This window comes from Miscanthus floridulus, chromosome 1 (assembly GCF_019320115.1).
Source record: "Miscanthus floridulus cultivar M001 chromosome 1, ASM1932011v1, whole genome shotgun sequence".
Lineage (NCBI taxonomy): Eukaryota > Viridiplantae > Streptophyta > Magnoliopsida > Poales > Poaceae > Miscanthus > Miscanthus floridulus.
In genome coordinates this window covers 29,419,764-29,436,416 of record NC_089580.1, presented here as the reverse complement: position 1 = coordinate 29,436,416, position 16,653 = coordinate 29,419,764, and the positions used below count along the sequence as shown (strand labels likewise).

The window sequence follows — 16,653 nt, the reverse complement described above, 5'->3', positions numbered from 1 at the left end:
GTGAACTAATGCTTGTTTAGCAGCGAGAATTGGCACTCGGCTTCACCTATATAGACAAAATAACTTTACTAATCACTACTTGTGCTCACCAATAAGCTCCTCATTGCATATGGGACCTTGCCTAGACCTTTAGTTTCCACTTTCCACCGAGTAATACCCCCACGACATGTCCCCGGTGAACGTATGACTTGTTTGGCAGCGAGAATCGACACTCAGCTTCACCTATTCATCTAGAACAGCAGAGATGTCAAAATTAAAGTCACTCAAAAACCCTGCAAAATAGGGCCTAAACCAGTTAGGCAGCTACGGTGATCTGGGTTCACTGGAGATCCTCCAGGCCTCGATCTAAATAGCAAGTCTATGTTTCGAGATTGGCTCTCTACTCCTGTGGGCACTCCAGTAACTTCTCTAAACATGTGTATCTTTATAAATGGTTATTATGCAATAATTTGAACATCTACAATTTTAGTGAATATGTTTCAAACCACAATTTTTTGTACAAAGGCTACTAGGCATAATCCAAATGATAAAGTATATTTTTCAACCTCCAACTTACAGCATAGTCCAATTTTCAATCTCGAACTATGAAACCGGGTGATCCTAGCTCCAATAACTATCGAAACTGACAAATTTAGTCCTCTAGTTGGCTTCAAAAGTGGTTACTATTTTACAAGAATAACAAAAATCTGGTTTGATCTCTAGAAATTTATAATTAATTCAATCATAAAAATATGAAACTAGTTTCAGTTTTCTTCTAAAAATGTGTCATCTATTTGTTAGTGCTATATTCAGAGTTATTTATATCTTACTTATTTTAAATAAATAATAAGTGCAACTACGAGTAATAAAACAATAAGTACAAAAATAAACCAATTCTAAATACCTATATATTTTTCCCTAATTTAAAATAAATTAATTATGAATTGCTACTGGTTTTAAAATAAACCAATTCTAAATACCTATATGTTTTCCTGATTTAAAATAAATCAATAAAGCAACAAGTAGAGAACATTTTTAGAAAAAAAAATGGTACTAGTATCATATTTTTCTGATTCAAAATAAATTATTTATGAATTTTAGATGGTAAATCAGATTTTTTACTATTTTTACAAAAATAGAAAACAAACTTTAAAAGCAACACGAGGACCAAATTTGTCTGATTTTGACAATTAGAGGGTGTCTATTACACGTTTCCTAATTTAAGGTTGAAAATTAGGCTATTGCATAAGTTTGAGGGTGAAAATGTACTTTACCCTAATCCAAAATGTATCAAGCCATCAGTTCTGCCTTAACCAAACAGATTGTAAATTACATCAATTTGTAGATAAACTGAACAAAATTTAATCACTGCATCGTATGATAGCTCAATTTAATAAAATCAAAACATTTTATCTGTGTGTGATTAAATCAATTTCTTGCTGGCAAAATCACTTGGGCTTGGTGCCCGCAGGAAGTACCCGCCAGTCCGCCAGGAATCAATTTGTTGCAATGTCGCTAGTTTTGCTCTGTGTTTCTGTTTGGTTAAGTAATCAGAGAGGGGGAACGGATGTGCATGCCATTTGTTTCGTCAGGGACACGGCGAGTCAGTGAGCGAGTACGAGTGGCCACCAACAACAGCGTGGGTGGGTGATCTCTGGGACGCTTCTGTTCGATCGACCCTATCCGCTGGCTAAAGACGGCGGATATCTTGGCGCGCAATAGCTGAATTTGCACATTCCCAGAATATTTTGTCCCAGCTCTGCGCCTCTCTACCACAGCCAGTCAGCCACAGGGCGCAATAGCTACGCGGCCGGTCGTAGAGCCCAGAGCTCGAGCTGCGGACGGATCGGAAGGTCCGGCGCAGCCGCGCAGGCACCTTGTCGTCACGGGCGGGCGGGCGGGCGCACGGCGCACGTGCTTGTCCGCTCCTCTCCCCGTCCGCGACGACAGCTCCAGTCTACTGGTCCTCCCCTGTGCCAACTAATTAATAAGTACTCTGTACACCACAAAACCACTTAACCACATCGCCCGCCGCGCTCGCCGCCCGTCGCCGTCGCGCTACAGCCGATCGTCCCGCGCGCGCCCACGGAGACGGAGCTAGGCGAAGCGAAGCGCCGGAAGAACGCGCGCCACCCATGCCCCCGGGCGCTGCGCATCGTACACACACGAGCGCGCGAACTGGAGCTGGCTGGCCAGGGTTGCGTACGTGTGGTCCTCTTTTCTTATCCCTTCCCCCGGGCTCCCGCCTTTCCCACTCACCATACAAAACCAACCATCATGTACAGCAACAGCTAGCCATGTCTTTTGGAGATCACACACTCACGACACTGCCGCTGGTACGGTAGAATATGGTGAACTCGCTAGTAGCTTTATTTGCTTGCCGGCCCGAGCACATCATTGGCTAGCTAGCTAGCAAACATATATAGCTAGCGAGCTGCTACACATTGTGTGGCTGCGTGCGCGCGCGCTCTTGTCCAATCTCAGTGCCGGTGGAGAGCCCTAGTAGCTAGCGCTGCTGCTGCTGGCCATGTCGTCGAAGCAGGAGAAAGAGGAAGAGGTGGAGGTGCCGTGCATGAATGGCGACGTGTTGAGGGACGACGACAACGGCGGAGTCGAAGAAGGAGGAGTCGAGGGCGAGTTCGCGGCGGCGATGGCGCAGCTGGCGCCGGAGGGCGTGCGGGCGCTGCACGCGCGGGTGGAGGCGGAGTGGGGCCCCGTGCTGCAGAGCGCGTGCCAGACGGCGGCGGTGCGGGCGCTGTGGGGCCGCGCAGTGCGCGACCCGGCGGCCGGGGTGCTGGCCGGGGAGCGCTACCTCAGGGGGCTGCACGACAAGATGCGGCGCGACGAGCGCGCCGGCGCAAGCGAGGTGCACGGCGTCATGATCGCCGTCAGGACGCTCTGGTTCGACGCCCGCATCGAGGCCGCCGTCGCCGCGCTCGGCGGCGACCCGCAGGTCGTGATCCTCGGTGCAGGTTAGTATACGCACAAGCAGAACACTGCCCTCTGCCCTGCATGATGCCGTGGCTATTGCATTTGCATGCTGCGCAGCGCCGTTCTTTGCATGCATGCCTGCCTGCCGTGCATGATCGACGCATCACGCATGCACATACTGACATACACCCCCCGCATCATACTCGACGCATTCTCTTTTTTTTTGTGAGCTTATTACTGCAGTATATACTCTGCAATAGATCGATACACATGGATGATGAATGAAGAACACTGAAGTATCAAAATGACAACGATCCACTGTTTCACAAATCACGAGTGTGTGAGATTTTGTTTGACAGTCTGACTAAAATCACAATGGGGAGTTTTCTTCAAAACATACTATAGACGTAGACGCTCACAAAAAAACAATCATCCTACGAGTACATGCAGGCGCGCACTATCCTTATTATACGTAGATGCTTTATTTTGAGACACTTGGCCGGCAGCCATTGACATTGATGACGTCATCGCAGCCACCTCACTATTGAGGATCACATACCTCACACTGAATAAATATTAGCTATAAATGAAGAACTACACGCCTACACCTAGTTAGCCACAAAAAAAAATATCTGCAAGGAGTAGCCTAATTCATGGCAGCATATTGTCCATTTGTAAATAACTTAGCTGGTCATCATCCACGCTGTCCATTTTATCTGTGGCGACAAATTTAAGCGCCCATTGTTGGACACGAAAAAAAGGATTATTGGCATCTAAAACTTGTATACAGACGAGGCGATCGTCTCGTGTGTGAGATGGAAAAGGAAGCAATTGTGGCTCGGAATGAAGACACCTGGCCACATTACAGCAAGAAGAAAGCTATCCTGGCGCTGCCCATTTTGATGGAAGCATGTCCAGTAATGGTACAGCTGCACATCAACATTCTTTCAAAAAAAGAAGAAAAGAAAAGGAGCACATCAACATCAACGCACTGGTATTTATGTCCTTGATGATACTGGTGTGTTTTTTTCCGCAAAAAAAAGAGATGATACTGGTGTCTTCTGTTAGATCCCTTCAGCCGGTCTAATCGGTTGGCAGTTAGCAAGATGCGGACCAGGAAACTTTTGGCCTGTATCCTACAAGAAAAACTTTTGGTTTGCAGCCAAGGGTGCCAACACTATACTGTACATAACAGCAACAGACTAATTTCACCTTCATATGGAGTAATGGTAACCCAAAAGCAAACTTTGGACACATGAACAATTGAGAGCATGGCAAAACGTTGGATTTGATAATGCTGGTGAGATAGTGTCAGATCCTATAACCTGTGGTGTCTTCTCTGCAATTGAATGAAACAGGTAGGACAAGGCATGCACTCACTTTGCATAACAAAATAACTGAGATGCAGAAATAGATTCTGGTTCTTTGAAAACAAAGAAATACATTCTTGGATTCTCAATTGGATATAATGCCCTCAGCCCCTCACCTAATAAACCTCAAGTTCAACAATTCTGGTAAATCATACATTACAACTTCTAATGTTTTGAAACAAATGTGCAAAGCTGGAGCAAGAATGCCACATTTTGTGGTACATGAAGCAAGCTTAGTTAAAATCTGTTTTACAAAAAGGCATCTTCATTTGCAGATAAGTTTACTTAGAATAAGGCTCGTTCTGACAACCAAACAATGCTCTCTCTTTTTTTTCAGGGATGGATGCAAGAGCCTATCGGCTGAGCTGCCTAAAGGAATGCACGGTATTTGAACTTGATTTCCCGGAGCTCCTAGAAATGAAATCTGATCTTCTCCACGAAGCAATGAGTTCTGCAAATCACCAGAAACTCACCGTGATGGCAAAATCATTGATTAGGGTTCCAGCTAACATACAGGATGGAGACTGGATAACAAAGCTTCAGAGCTGTGGGTATGTTCCTGAAAGAAACACCATATGGGTGCTTGAAGGCATCATCTATTACCTTCAACATGCAGATGCAATGCAAGTCCTCGAAAACATTGCAGCTAGCCGCTCCACAGCCAGCACAGTGCTCCTGGCTGATTTCATGAACAAGAATGCGACGTTGCTCTCTCCAACGATGTACCATTTCTACCATGACAGCCCTGACCTCCTGCTGCCTTCTCTTGGGTTCTCCCAGGTAACACTGACACAAATTGGAGACCCGGAAGCACATTTTGGGTTGCTAAGTCACCCAGAGAACCTATTTGATAAACTGAGGAAACTGCCCAGATCAACGGAAAAAAACCCAGAAGACGGGACGCCATGCTGCAGACTGTATTTTGTGGAAGCCTCTGCCTCACCAGATGACCAGATCATGTGTCCACTGGATCATTACTTGGAATAGTTGAATTACCTCTTTCTTTTCATCTGATGGCTTGCAGAATTCATTAGGATTCAAACCCTGATATGATTTTTGTACAATATTTTTTCATCTGAGATAATACATCAAATCTTGTCATGAAAAATATATTATTAAGATTCTGCCTACTCTACACACATTTATTTCAAAATCAAGAAGTTACATTTTATCCCAAACCATCAATGCATACATATTGACATATAATTAAATAATGACACACAGAGACCAAAATGAAAGAAAATACTCCGTTATATTTTAGTCCCGTGTAATCTAATGGACAGCAGGATTAAAAGACCAAAATGATAGATAAAAAAAAGAGCGTATCCAGTGCAAAGAGCTCCCGCTCTGTGCGGGGTCTGGGGAAGGCTGTTAGTGGCAAACCTTACCCTCGCCTGTGCTATGCGAGGAGACCGCGACTCGAACCCGGGACCTTCCGGTCACAGGCGGTAAGACTCTACCATCACCAAAATGATAGATAAACAGTGCAAATTTATAATGTTCATAAACAAGATGATAAGTTGTGGAGAACAACAGAGAGAACCTTGAAAATAGTAGCTGAAACAAAATTTGGTAGTGAGCCTGCTTGGACAGATATCCTTATAAGTTCTGGTAATTTAACTCTAGTTTTTCATTACAGGCAAGCATTCTTGTACCATAAATATCATATATCAGATCAAATGAACAAAGTATTTGTACAACAAAAGTCCCTAATGAGCAAAGGCAAATGAAACCTTACCTCAAAGATAGAAAGAAAATAAAAACAATAAGTCATTTTAAAAAAAGCCTTGAAAAAAATGTGATCCGACCTGGCAAAAAAAGGTCTAAACACCTAAACAGTCTTTAACACTCTGTTCAAATTTGTCGAGGGCAGAGATAGTGCTCAGCAAGCCATCCTTCATCTTCTCTCTGCAGGACACTGAAATTGATCAATGCCAGCATTTACTAAATTCATATACTTTGAAACAATATCATAGAAAATCAAGGCTTATGTCATGTGGGGCCGCACATACGCCAGGAATAGAAGGGCCCGAGATGCGCGGCGTGCAGCAGCGCGCCAGGGCGACGCGGGCGCCACGGTCACCGCGGCAGGCACCAGCGCAGGGCTCGGTTTAGAAAGTGGCTAGATTAAAGGAGAGCCAATCAAGGGGCCTCTGATTTAGGAGTGATTTGTTAGAGTCTGTTGAGGCTATGGCCTATAGGAATCCTTGTAATCCGTCATTTGGGATTAAGCAAGAACAATTATCTCTCCTTCTCCCTCTCTCAACAAAATGGGCGCTGAGGGGTAAAACCTCGCCCCAACACGGATCGCGGCTACGAACTACGTAGCCAGGGTGCGCCTACCCTATCCCTCGACGCCCTTAACAACCTGGTATCACGGTCTAGGCAATCCAGTTCATCCCGTGCCCCTTCGCCAACCCCAGCCGCCGCACCACCCTCAGCCGCCGCGCCGTCACCCTCGCCTCGCGTAGACGCCATGGGCGACAACACCGTCAACAACGCCGCCAACGCTGCCTTGCAGGCGACCTTGGACTCCCTGGTCGCGTCCATCAGGACCCTCCAGACGTCCGTGGAGGCCAATGCCCAGGCCATCCAGCGCCTAGACGCCGCGCGCCCGCCGCCGGGCGGATCGTCAACCTCCGCACACTCCGGGTCGGGGGAGCACCACCAAGATCGGCCGCCGCGTTTCCAAAAGCTTGACTTCCCGCGCTACGATGGCAAGTCGGATCCCCTGATCTTTAGCAATCACTGTGAATCTTATTTTCATCAACAACGAATCATGGAGGAGGAGAAAGTCTGGATGGCGTCGTACAACCTCGAGGACGGCGCCCAACTGTGGTACTACCAAGTCCAGCAGGACGAGGGTACTCCTTCCTGGCGCCATTTCAAGGAGCTCCTCCACCTGCGCTTTGGGCCTCCCCTCCGATCCACCCCCCTCGGCGAGTTGGCGGCTTGCCACCGAACCGGTACCGTGGAGGAGTACCAGGACCGGTTTCAGGCCCTGCTACCTCGCGCGGGCCGCCTAGACGAGCACAGCGTGTCCAGCTGTTCACCGCCCGGCCTCCTTCCACCGCTCAGCCATGATGTGGAGATCCACAATCCCCAGTCGCTGGTGGCGGCCATGAGCCTCGCCCGCAAGATCGAGTTGCGGAACAGCTACGTCGCACCCGCGGCACGCGTTCCCCTGCGCGATCGGCCGCTCCTGCCGGCGCCCGCACCGCGACTCGCCCTGCCGGCGCCCCCGGCGGACAAGGCCGCGCCGGCCACGATCACCGTGGAGGGCCGGCCGGTTCGTCGGCTGACTCAGGCGGAACAGGAGGAGCGTCGTCGCCTCGGTCTCTGCTACAACTGCGATGAAAAGTTCGGTCGCGGGCACAATCGGGTCTGCAAGCGGCTGTTCCTCCTCGACAGCGTCATCGAGGACGACACCGACGACGGGGCCGCTGCTGATGAGGACGCCGCCGGGGAGGAGACCCCGCACTTCTCCCTCAACGCGATCGCTGGGGTGTCCTTCAGCGACACCATGCAGGTCCAGGTGGCCGTGGGCGCCGCCGTCTTCACCGCGCTCCTCGACTCGGGATCCACGCACAACTTCATAGCCGAGGACGCGGCCCTTCGTATCGGGCTGCCTCTGCAGCGTCGCCCACGCCTCACGGCGACAGTGGCGAATGGCGAGCGCGTCTCCTGCCCTGGCATCATTCGGCAGGCACCGCTCACCATCGACAACGACACGTTCCGCGTCGATCTCTTCGTGATGCCACTCGCCGGGTACGACCTGGTCCTCGGCACGCAGTGGCTGGCGACCTTGGGGCCGGTGCTCTGGGACTTCAGCGCGCGGAAGATGTCCTTCCAGCGTCAGGGGCGCGCCGTGTGCTGTACAGGCGTGGCGACGACCAGCGCGCCCGGCGTCCGCACCACGACAGCCAGCGAGTCCCTCCTGGACGAACTGCTAGCATCCTTCGAGGACGTCTTCGCTGAGCCCCAGGGGCTCCCGCCTCCGCGCGCCCGCGACCACAGCATCGTCCTCAAGCTGAGCGCATAGCCGGTGGCGGTCTGGACGTACCGGTACCCTGCGTCCCACAAGGACGAGTTGGAGCGGCAATGCGCCACCATGTTGGAGCAGGGCATCGTCCGCAGCAGCGCGTCGGCGTTTTCTTCGCCGGTCCTCCTCGTCAGGAAGGCGGAGGGATCCTGGCGCTTCTGCGTCGACTACCGCGCCCTGAACGCCCTCACCGTCAAGGACGCGTTCCCCATTCCCGTAGTGGACGAACTGCTCGACGAACTCCACGGCGCCTGATTCTTCTCCAAGCTGGACCTTCGCTCCGGGTACCACCAAGTTCGCATGCGGCCGGGTGATGTCCACAAGACGGCGTTCCGCACACACGAGGGCCTCTACGAGTTCTTGGTGATGCCGTTCGGGCTGTGCAACGCCCCAGCGACATTCCAGGCGCTCATGAACGACGTCTTGCGACCCTTCCTCCGCCGGTTTGTCCTTGTCTTCTTTGACGACATTTTGATATACAGCAAGACATGGGCCGACCACCTTCGGTACCTCCGCGCCGTCCTCTCCATGTTGCGCCAGCACCATCTCTTCGTAAAGCGGGCGAAGTGCGCCTTCGGCATCGCCTCCGTTTCGTACCTCGGCCACGTCATCTCCGAGGCGGGCGTCGCCATGGATCCGGCCAAGGTGCAGGCCATCCATGACTGGCCGGTGCCACGTTCGGCGCGGGCGATGCGCGGTTTCCTCGGCTTGGCCGAGTACTACCGCAAATTCGTCCACAACTTTGGCTCCGTCGCCGCGCCGCTAACAGCCCTCCTCAAGAAGGAAGGGTTCTCCTGGACCGACGCAGCAGCCGCGGCCTTCGACGCGCTCAAGGCGGCGGTCACCTCGGCCCCGATCCTGGCGATGCCGGACTTCGCCAAGGACTTCGTCGTGGAGTGCAACGCTTCTTCGCACGGGTTCGGCGCAGTGCTCATCCAGGACGCGCACCCAATAGCGTTCTTCAGCCGCCCCGTCGCGCCATGCCATCGCTCCCTCGCCGCCTATGAGCGAGAGCTCATCGGCCTCGTCCACGCCATACGGCACTGGAGACCGTACCTCTGGGGCCGCCGATTCCTCGTCAAGACGGATCATTACAACCTCAAGTACCTGTTGGATCAGCGTCTCGCCACGATTCCCCAGCACCACTGGGTGGGGAAATTGTTGGGCTTCGACTTCTCCGTCGAGTACAAGCCGGGCGCGGCGAACGTGGTGGCGGACGCCTTGTCTCGCCGCGACACGGACGAGGGGGTCATTTTCGCCATCTCCGCCCCGCGTTTCGACTTCGTCACGCGCCTCCATCAAGCGCAAGACACCGACCCTGCCCTCGTCGCCATACGGGACGAGCTCCGTGCAGGCTCCCGCGGCGCACCATGGACGCTCGTCGACGGCATGGTCCAGTTCGGCGGCCGCCTCTACATCCCCCGGCGTCCCCGCTCGTCCAGGAGATCATGGTGGCCGTGCACGAGGACGGGCATGAAGGGGTCCAGCGCACACTACATCGCCTCCGACGCGACTTTCATTTTCCTAACATGCGACAGCTGGTGCAGGACCTCGTGCGCTCGTGCGTGACATGTCAGAGGTACAAACCGGAGCACCTCCACCCGGCAGGACTTCTACTTCCCCTGCCCGTACCCCAGGGTGTCTGGACGGACATCGCGCTCGACTTCGTGGAGGCATTGCCGCGCGTCCGTGGCAGGTCCGTCATCTTGACGGTGGTGGACAGGTTCAGCAAGTACTGCCACTTCATTCCCCTGGCGCATCCGTACTCCGCCGAGTCCATCGCGCAAGCCTTCTTCACCGACATAGTGCGGCTTCACGACGTCCCCCAGTCCATGGTGTCCGACCGCGATCCGGTCTTCACCTCAACGTTCTGGCGAGAACTCATGCGCCTGATGGGCGCCAAGCTCCACATGACCTCGGTGTTCCACCCTCAGTCCGACGGCCAGTCAGAAGCTGCCAACCGCGTCATCGTCATGTACCTACGCTGCCTCACCGACGATCGACCTCGACAGTGGCTGCGCTGGTTGCCATGGGTGGAGTACGTCTACAACACCGCCTACCAGTCCTCGCTGCGGGACACGCCGTTCTGCGTCGTCTACGGGCGCGATCCTCCGACCATCCGGTCTTATGAGACGGGGGACACACGGGTGGCCGCCGTCGCCAGGAACATGGAGGAGCGTGACGAGTTCCTGGCGGACCTCCGCTATCGCCTGGACCAGGCACAGGCGGTCCAGAAGAAGCACTACGACAAGCTCCACCGTCATGTCGCGTATCAGGTGGGCGATTGGGCCCTCCTTCGTCTTCGTCAGCGGGCAGCTTCGTCCATTCCCCAGGCCGTCACCGGCAAGCTCAAGTCGCGCTACTTCGGCCCCTACCGCGTCGTCGAACTCATCAACGACGTCGCTGTCCGCCTGGCCCTTCCGCCTCGCGCTCGGCTGCACGATGTGTTCCACATCGGTCTCCTCAAGAAGTTCTGCGGGCCGCCACCGGATGCTCCACCACCACTGCCCCCCATCCACCATGGTGCGTCGGTTCTAGAGCCGGAGCGGGCCGTGCAGGCACGATTGGCGCGCGGTGTGCGCCAGGTCCTTGTCCAGTGGAAGGGCGGGTCGGCTGCATCGGCTACATGGGAAGACGTCGAGGCCTTCACCGCCAAGTACCCGGCCTTCCAGCTCGAGGACGAGCTGCTCCTCGACGGGGGGAGAGATGTCATGTGGGGCCGCACATACGCCAGGAATAGAAGGGCCCGAGATGCGCGGCGTGCAGCAGCGCGCCAGGGCGACGCGGGCGACGCGGTCACCGCGGCAGGCACCAGCGCAGGGCTCGGTTTAGAAAGTGGCTAAATTAAAGGAGAGCCAATCAAGGGGCCTCTGATTTAGGAGTGATTTGTGAGAGTCTGTTGAGGCTATGGCCTATAGGAGTCCTTGTAATCCGTCATTTGGGATTAAGCAAGAACAATTATCTCTCCTTCTCCCTCTCTCAACAAAATGGGCGCTGAGGGGTAAAACCTCGCCCCAACACGGATCGCGGCTACGAACTACGTAGCCGGGGTGCGCCTACCCTATCCCTCGACGCCCTTGACAGCTTATTTATTTAAACTTGTACAGAGTATTTAAAATAAAATTTGTACAGATCCAATCATTTCACGTTAGAAGACAATCCAGACTGGGAGGTCCGACTATATTGCAGCAATTTGTTCTTAGTAACTCCTATGGTGAGATGATGATATATACAACTCCTTTATTTACAAAATCAACAACAGAGGTATAATTGGCTGTCCGTATATAAATTTTAAATATCCTAACAGAAGATGCAAAAGGATGACAACATTACATAAATAAAAAAGATATACATATAATGTTGCACAGGAAACATCAAGTTGCTACTAGTAAGAGGCCAGAATATTAATAGGTCGAACATGTTTCTCAGATCCAGGATTTAAATAAAGAAAAATATGTGTGTTGGCATTACTCACCTATCATCTGCGAGCTCAAAATTACTGTTCTCGGCCAGAGTTCCCAGGTCAGAGAATGACCTGTACAAGACAAGGTCAATGAGCCAAAATTTACTCCATACAATAAACAATAATTATGTGAGTCTCACGTGGTGCTAGCTAGCTATAAACATACTGTATGAGCTCCCCAAGCCTAGTATCAGCTTCAACCTTGAGGGGATCCTTATTAGCGAGCAGCGAAGCGGCGTTCTTCAGTATCAAGCTGAATGTGCACACCTACAGGGTAATTCCATCAAACACCTAGAGCACCAAAAACAAACCCACCATGCAAGTGAAGGTCAAAAGCCCCAACCTCAACGCCAGTCCGCGACTGGAACGCGACAATCGAGTTCCTCTGCCGCGGCACGCAGTCCCTCCCTGCCGCACCGATCCGCCCCCTCACCTCCTCGGCGTCCTCGGCAGACGCACTCGGCGAAGCTACATTGCATAGCAAAGCCACGGTTGCTAAGAATTTCCTGGACGTCCGACCAGATTAGGCAAGGTTGAATGCTTCCGAGGTCATGGAATTACCGAGAAGAGCCTGGGATTTGACGAGGGTGTCCCGGGAGGCGGCGATGGGAGCGAGGAGGTAGGACGCCGACTTCTTCTTCTGCTCCCGCAGCAGCTCCTTGGGCCCAGCTGCGCGCGCCAACACGAAGAGGAACAGGAGAAAGAGAGAAGACAAGTGAGAGCCGATAAAGTTGGTAAGCGAGGCGAGGGATGCGGTCGTACGGATGCCGAGGGAGAAGCCGGCGGCGGCGGGGCGTGCCGGCGCTGCCGCGGCCAGGACGAGTGCGACGAGCGCGGTGCGGCGGGAGGCGATGCTCGGCGGCGCCGGTAGCGTCGGTTGTGGCTGTGAGGGTTCCCGGAGGGGAGACGCTGCTGCCGTCGTGCTGCGCCGGAGAGGCGGCCTCGCCGGCGGCGCGGCGGGCGACTGGATGGCGCTCATGGCTAGGCGTGCGTGGCAGCGTGGGGGGACAGCGGGTGGGATTGCTCTTCCTCTGCGCGTGGGCCTCCAAACTTTAGGGGCCGTCCAGCTGTCCAAATCCACACGAACTATCCCGTTACGTATTCTGAGTGCTACGTCTTCCGGTAGTATGAACGGGTCCCATGATGGTTCCGCCTTCAGGAATCACGAGGCCGCGGTCGCTCAAACGGCACGGCGGCCGCACCGACGGCGACCCCGAATCGGAGCACGCCGCGGAATCAATGCAAGTGCAAAAGCCGGGAACAGTCGTGTCGGTGTTTTAACAACGGGTAAATCGTCTAATTTGGATCATGTGCTCGGAGAACATAAGGGTTTATATTGATTCGGATGGAACATTCCTATGTTTAGTTAGCTGCTGCTCGTGTTATCAACACTTAGTTTGTAATAAGGTTATAAATAGGCGAGAGAGGAAGAGGATCCTAAGTTTTTGGTGGAATGAGTGAACGGGTGTTGAGTGCTCGCTTGCTGCTCAGTCGTGTGCTCGTGTCGTGTTCTTTTGTTCAGATCATGCTTTTTCTATGGGGCGCCCTGCTTTCCCTTTTATAGACGAAAGGAAAGCACGGGTTACAGAGGAGAAAAAATAGAAGAACGAGAGAGAAGAAGGCTTCCAGGATCGTCGGGTCCTTCTTCTCATTCATGTGGGTCTCGTTAATTCTTTAGATGTCAACAGGGATGGCTCCATATCGTGGCCCTATTCGTCACTAGCGCCATGCGCAGACATCATCTGCCGGTCATGGCGTTTCACTCCGTCCCGACGGACGTCGTGGTGAACTAACGCGCATGTCAGCGTCCGTACGAGGATTAGGCAGAACAGCAATGGCACAATGGCACGTCCAATACTGTTCTTGATGTGAATCCCTAGGTATGGCCCGTCATGGCCACGGGTTGCATTGAGATGTGCCAGCCTCTTCCCTGTCGTCAGAGTTTTGACTCAGACTCATACGCTTGAGTGCTTGACCTTAGAGTGGTTGACAGTGGTATGAATCCCCATCAGATGAGACGGAACCCGCGTCCTCGAGGTCGAGCGGGGTGGAGCCCACGACTTTGGGCGAGACAGAAACTACGTCCTTGGGTCAGGCGAGACGGAGCCCGCGGCCTCGACATCGGACGAGACAGAGCCCACGACCTTGGGCGAGACGGAACCCGTGTCCGTGAGTTTGGATGAGACGGAGCCCGTACCCAAGGGGTCGAGTGAGACGGAGCCCACGGCCTCGAGGTCGGGCGAGATGGAGCCCGCGACTTTGAGGTCGGGCGAGACTTTTTAATATGTCTCGAGCCATCTGGGTAAATCAGCGTGGGCGCTAACTTTCTTGCTTTGGGTATCCCTAATATTGATACCTGATAGTAGCCCCCGATCCTACGGAGGAGTAGGATACTTCTTTGGAGGCTTTTTCGGATGTGAGGATTCTGAGGGCCTTGGCCTTCTTTTTTAGCCCGCGATGTGTCCTACTAGGATGGTGATTCCCTTTTGTCACGATCGGTCTTCTTGGGGCATGTAACCGTATGATTTATGTAGTCGGAAAGATTTTTCTTGATTTCGATCTCCTAGGATCCGATCGGTCCATCGTCGTACTACGGCCGCACGTTCGGTCTCCTTGCGAGTCCAGCTTTCCTCGAGCCCCCGCGCGTAGTAGGGGTCCAGTCGAGGGTCGGCTCGTCTTTGTGATCGTCATGCCTCAAGCATTTTTTCGATAAAACGGAGGGACTGAGCCATGCCACGTTTTTCCTTGATGAACAAAACATGATGCTTGGTGAGTTGTTAACAGGCTAGTCCGAGTGAGGCCCCGGCTTCCCGTTCGCGGGGGTCCGGCATGGGTTAGCTGGTGATCGACTCCAGACTCTTGGTGGTCAATCCATATAGTTCTTTGGTCTGTTCGGCCGGTCCTAAGGACTCGTTGCATTTCTTTGAGAAAAAATCATGAACTGAGAACCGATCAAGACTCGAACATGGGCCGGGATGCCTATGGCGCTCGTGCGCCCAGGTACTAGCCGCTAGTGGCCCATCCCTTTCCACCCCTCGTTCTGAGAGTGTCCCGGAGCGGTTGTGAACCTATCGACGGGTCAGCCTTCGAACTCCTGGTCCTGAATGGGCAGTAGGAGTATTTTTAGCTCTGTATCCCCTTACCTACAACGATTCTTGGCCCATCGACCGGGTGAACCGTCAACCGGCGTGTCCTTCGAGGTCACGGCTAGAGATAGCATGCGCACGATCTTCAGAGGGAGGTGACGTGACACGGCGCAGCGGACGTGTGAACCTTGGCGGATGGTTCGCCTTCTCGCCCCGCTCCATCCTATAAATAACGGCCTCCCCCTTCATGTTTCTACACATCAAAACCACAGCCTTACCTTCTCCGTTTCTCCACCGCCACCATTCAGATCTGCCATGCTCGCTAATCTGCCGTCGAAGCCCTAGATATGTAGCTTTCGCTTCTCCGACTTCAGGCGGATATGAACGGTAAGTCTCTGGTTTCCCTACATTCCGTGGTAAGCCTTTTGGCACAGTCGATACGTGACTTGGGCAGGTCTTGATGACAAGCTCAGGATAGAGGTGGTGAAGAACTGTGGCCTGGAGAAGGAGCTCAGCGAGGTGAAGGACACCCTTCAGAAGGAGAGCGACGAACATGACAACTTGTGCGTCGCTGTCCAGCTAGTCTGCTATGAGCTCAAGCTAGCCCCGGAGCAGGAACCAAGCTCGCTCGCGGTTCGCGCCACCCGGATCACGGACTAGGCGCATGATATGGCAAGGGACGTGCTTCGCTTTGGCTTTCACAGATCGTTCACGATCACCCGTTCTCATTACAAGAACATCGATCTGGCGATGATGAGCCAAGGCTTCACGCCCATCTATACCGACGCCAAGCTGGACGACATTGAAAAGGAGGTGGCCTCCTTGGCGTGAACTGAGGGGTTAGTTTAGTTAGATAGGTCAGGCGGCGCATTTGTAATAAGCGGACAAGTTCCAACCCTTGTGTTTTGTTTAAACAAGCTTGTTTTTCTCCCTTTTATGTGTAAAAAGGGTTAATGCATTTCGACCCTTCCTATTGTTAAGACTGTAGAGCTCGAGGTATGGGCAAAAAACTTTGATCATGCTGGTAAGCAAGAGTGCCGTAGCCGCTGGGGCATAGGTTTCTTACAGTCCAACCAGTTTTACTCAGCGTTTATTTCCGCAAACCTTGCCTCTTAGTTTTTAACATGAGGAAAAGTCGGGCACGGTGACTATTTCAGAATGGATATATATACCCTTATCAGCTCTCGAGTGAGGCCCGACCCCTTGCCGTTGCTGGAGTCAGGTTTCATTAAAGATCGAGGAGATGATAGCAAAACTGGTAAGAGAAAGTGTTTTTTTGTTTTAGAAACGTTATTCTTAGTTTTTGTACGTACCCCTCCCTAGGATCCGAGCCATTGTCCTACGACCGCGCATTCGTGACGTGAGTCCAACTTCCTTTAATGCCCCACGCGTTGTAGGGGTCCGGTCGAGGGGTCAACTCGTCTTTGTGATCGTCATCCCTCAAGCGTTTTTTTCTCGATAAAACGGAAGGGCTGAGCCGTGCCATGTTTTTCCTTGATGGACAAAACATGGTGCTCAGTGAGTTGTTAATGGGATAGTCTAAGTGGGGCCTTGGCTTCTCGTTCATGGGGGTCTAGCATGGGTCAGCTGGTGACCGACTCTAGATTCTCAGTGGCCAATTCATATAGTTCTCGGGTTCGTTCTACTGGTCCCAAGGGCTTGTTGCCTTTCTTCGAGGAAAAACCATGGATTAGAAACCGACCAAGACTCGAACGTGGGCCGAGATGCCCATGGCGCTCGTGCGCCCGGTGTCGGTGTTTCAAGTTACCACCGACGAGTAAA

The 16,653-nt window shown here is 52.8% G+C and overlaps 2 protein-coding genes across 3 annotated transcripts; one reads left to right on the top strand and one right to left on the bottom strand.

The window, feature by feature from the left end:
• Positions 1-2,272: 2,272 nt before the first annotated feature.
• On the top strand, positions 2,273-5,399 carry LOC136471230 (uncharacterized). The gene is made up of 2 exons (XM_066468993.1): positions 2,273-2,951; positions 4,618-5,399. Exons 1-2 carry the CDS (start codon positions 2,507-2,509, stop codon positions 5,265-5,267), a joined length of 1,095 nt encoding a protein of 364 aa, XP_066325090.1. The 5' UTR covers positions 2,273-2,506; the 3' UTR covers positions 5,268-5,399.
• A 449-nt stretch (positions 5,400-5,848) lies between these two features.
• On the bottom strand, positions 5,849-12,840 carry LOC136471326 (uncharacterized). Of its 2 annotated transcripts, none has more exons than XM_066469139.1 (6): positions 12,548-12,840; positions 12,347-12,454; positions 12,129-12,253; positions 11,952-12,052; positions 11,798-11,857; positions 5,849-6,198 (listed from the first exon to the last, which is right to left on the bottom strand). In XM_066469139.1, the coding sequence occupies exons 1-6, from the start codon at positions 12,762-12,764 to the stop codon at positions 6,135-6,137; spliced, it is 675 nt and encodes a 224-aa protein (XP_066325236.1). In that variant the 5' UTR covers positions 12,765-12,840; the 3' UTR covers positions 5,849-6,134. The 2 variants fall into 2 exon arrangements, with proteins under 2 accessions (XP_066325236.1, XP_066325183.1); XM_066469086.1 differs by having other exon boundaries at positions 5,849-6,188; positions 12,548-12,836.
• Between the last annotated feature and the right edge of the window lie 3,813 nt (positions 12,841-16,653).

What these genes read in the sequence shown, in the direction of transcription:
- LOC136471230 (XM_066468993.1), top strand. Translation starts at nt 2,507, where the DNA reads ATGTCGTCGAAGCAGGAGAAAGAGGAAGAGGTGGAGGTGCCGTGCATG. An exon ending in GGTCGTGATCCTCGGTGCAG is followed by an intron (nt 2,952 to 4,617) that starts GTTAGTATACGC and finishes CTTTTTTTTCAG; the next exon opens with GGATGGATGCAAGAGCCTAT.
- LOC136471326 (XM_066469086.1), bottom strand. Translation starts at nt 12,764, where the DNA reads ATGAGCGCCATCCAGTCGCCCGCCGCGCCGCCGGCGAGGCCGCCTCTC. An exon ending in AGTCGCGGACTGGCGTTGAG is followed by an intron (nt 12,053 to 12,128) that starts GTTGGGGCTTTT and finishes ATTACCCTGTAG; the next exon opens with GTGTGCACATTCAGCTTGAT. An exon ending in TTTGAGCTCGCAGATGATAG is followed by an intron (nt 6,189 to 11,797) that starts GTGAGTAATGCC and finishes AGTGTCCTGCAG; the next exon opens with AGAGAAGATGAAGGATGGCT.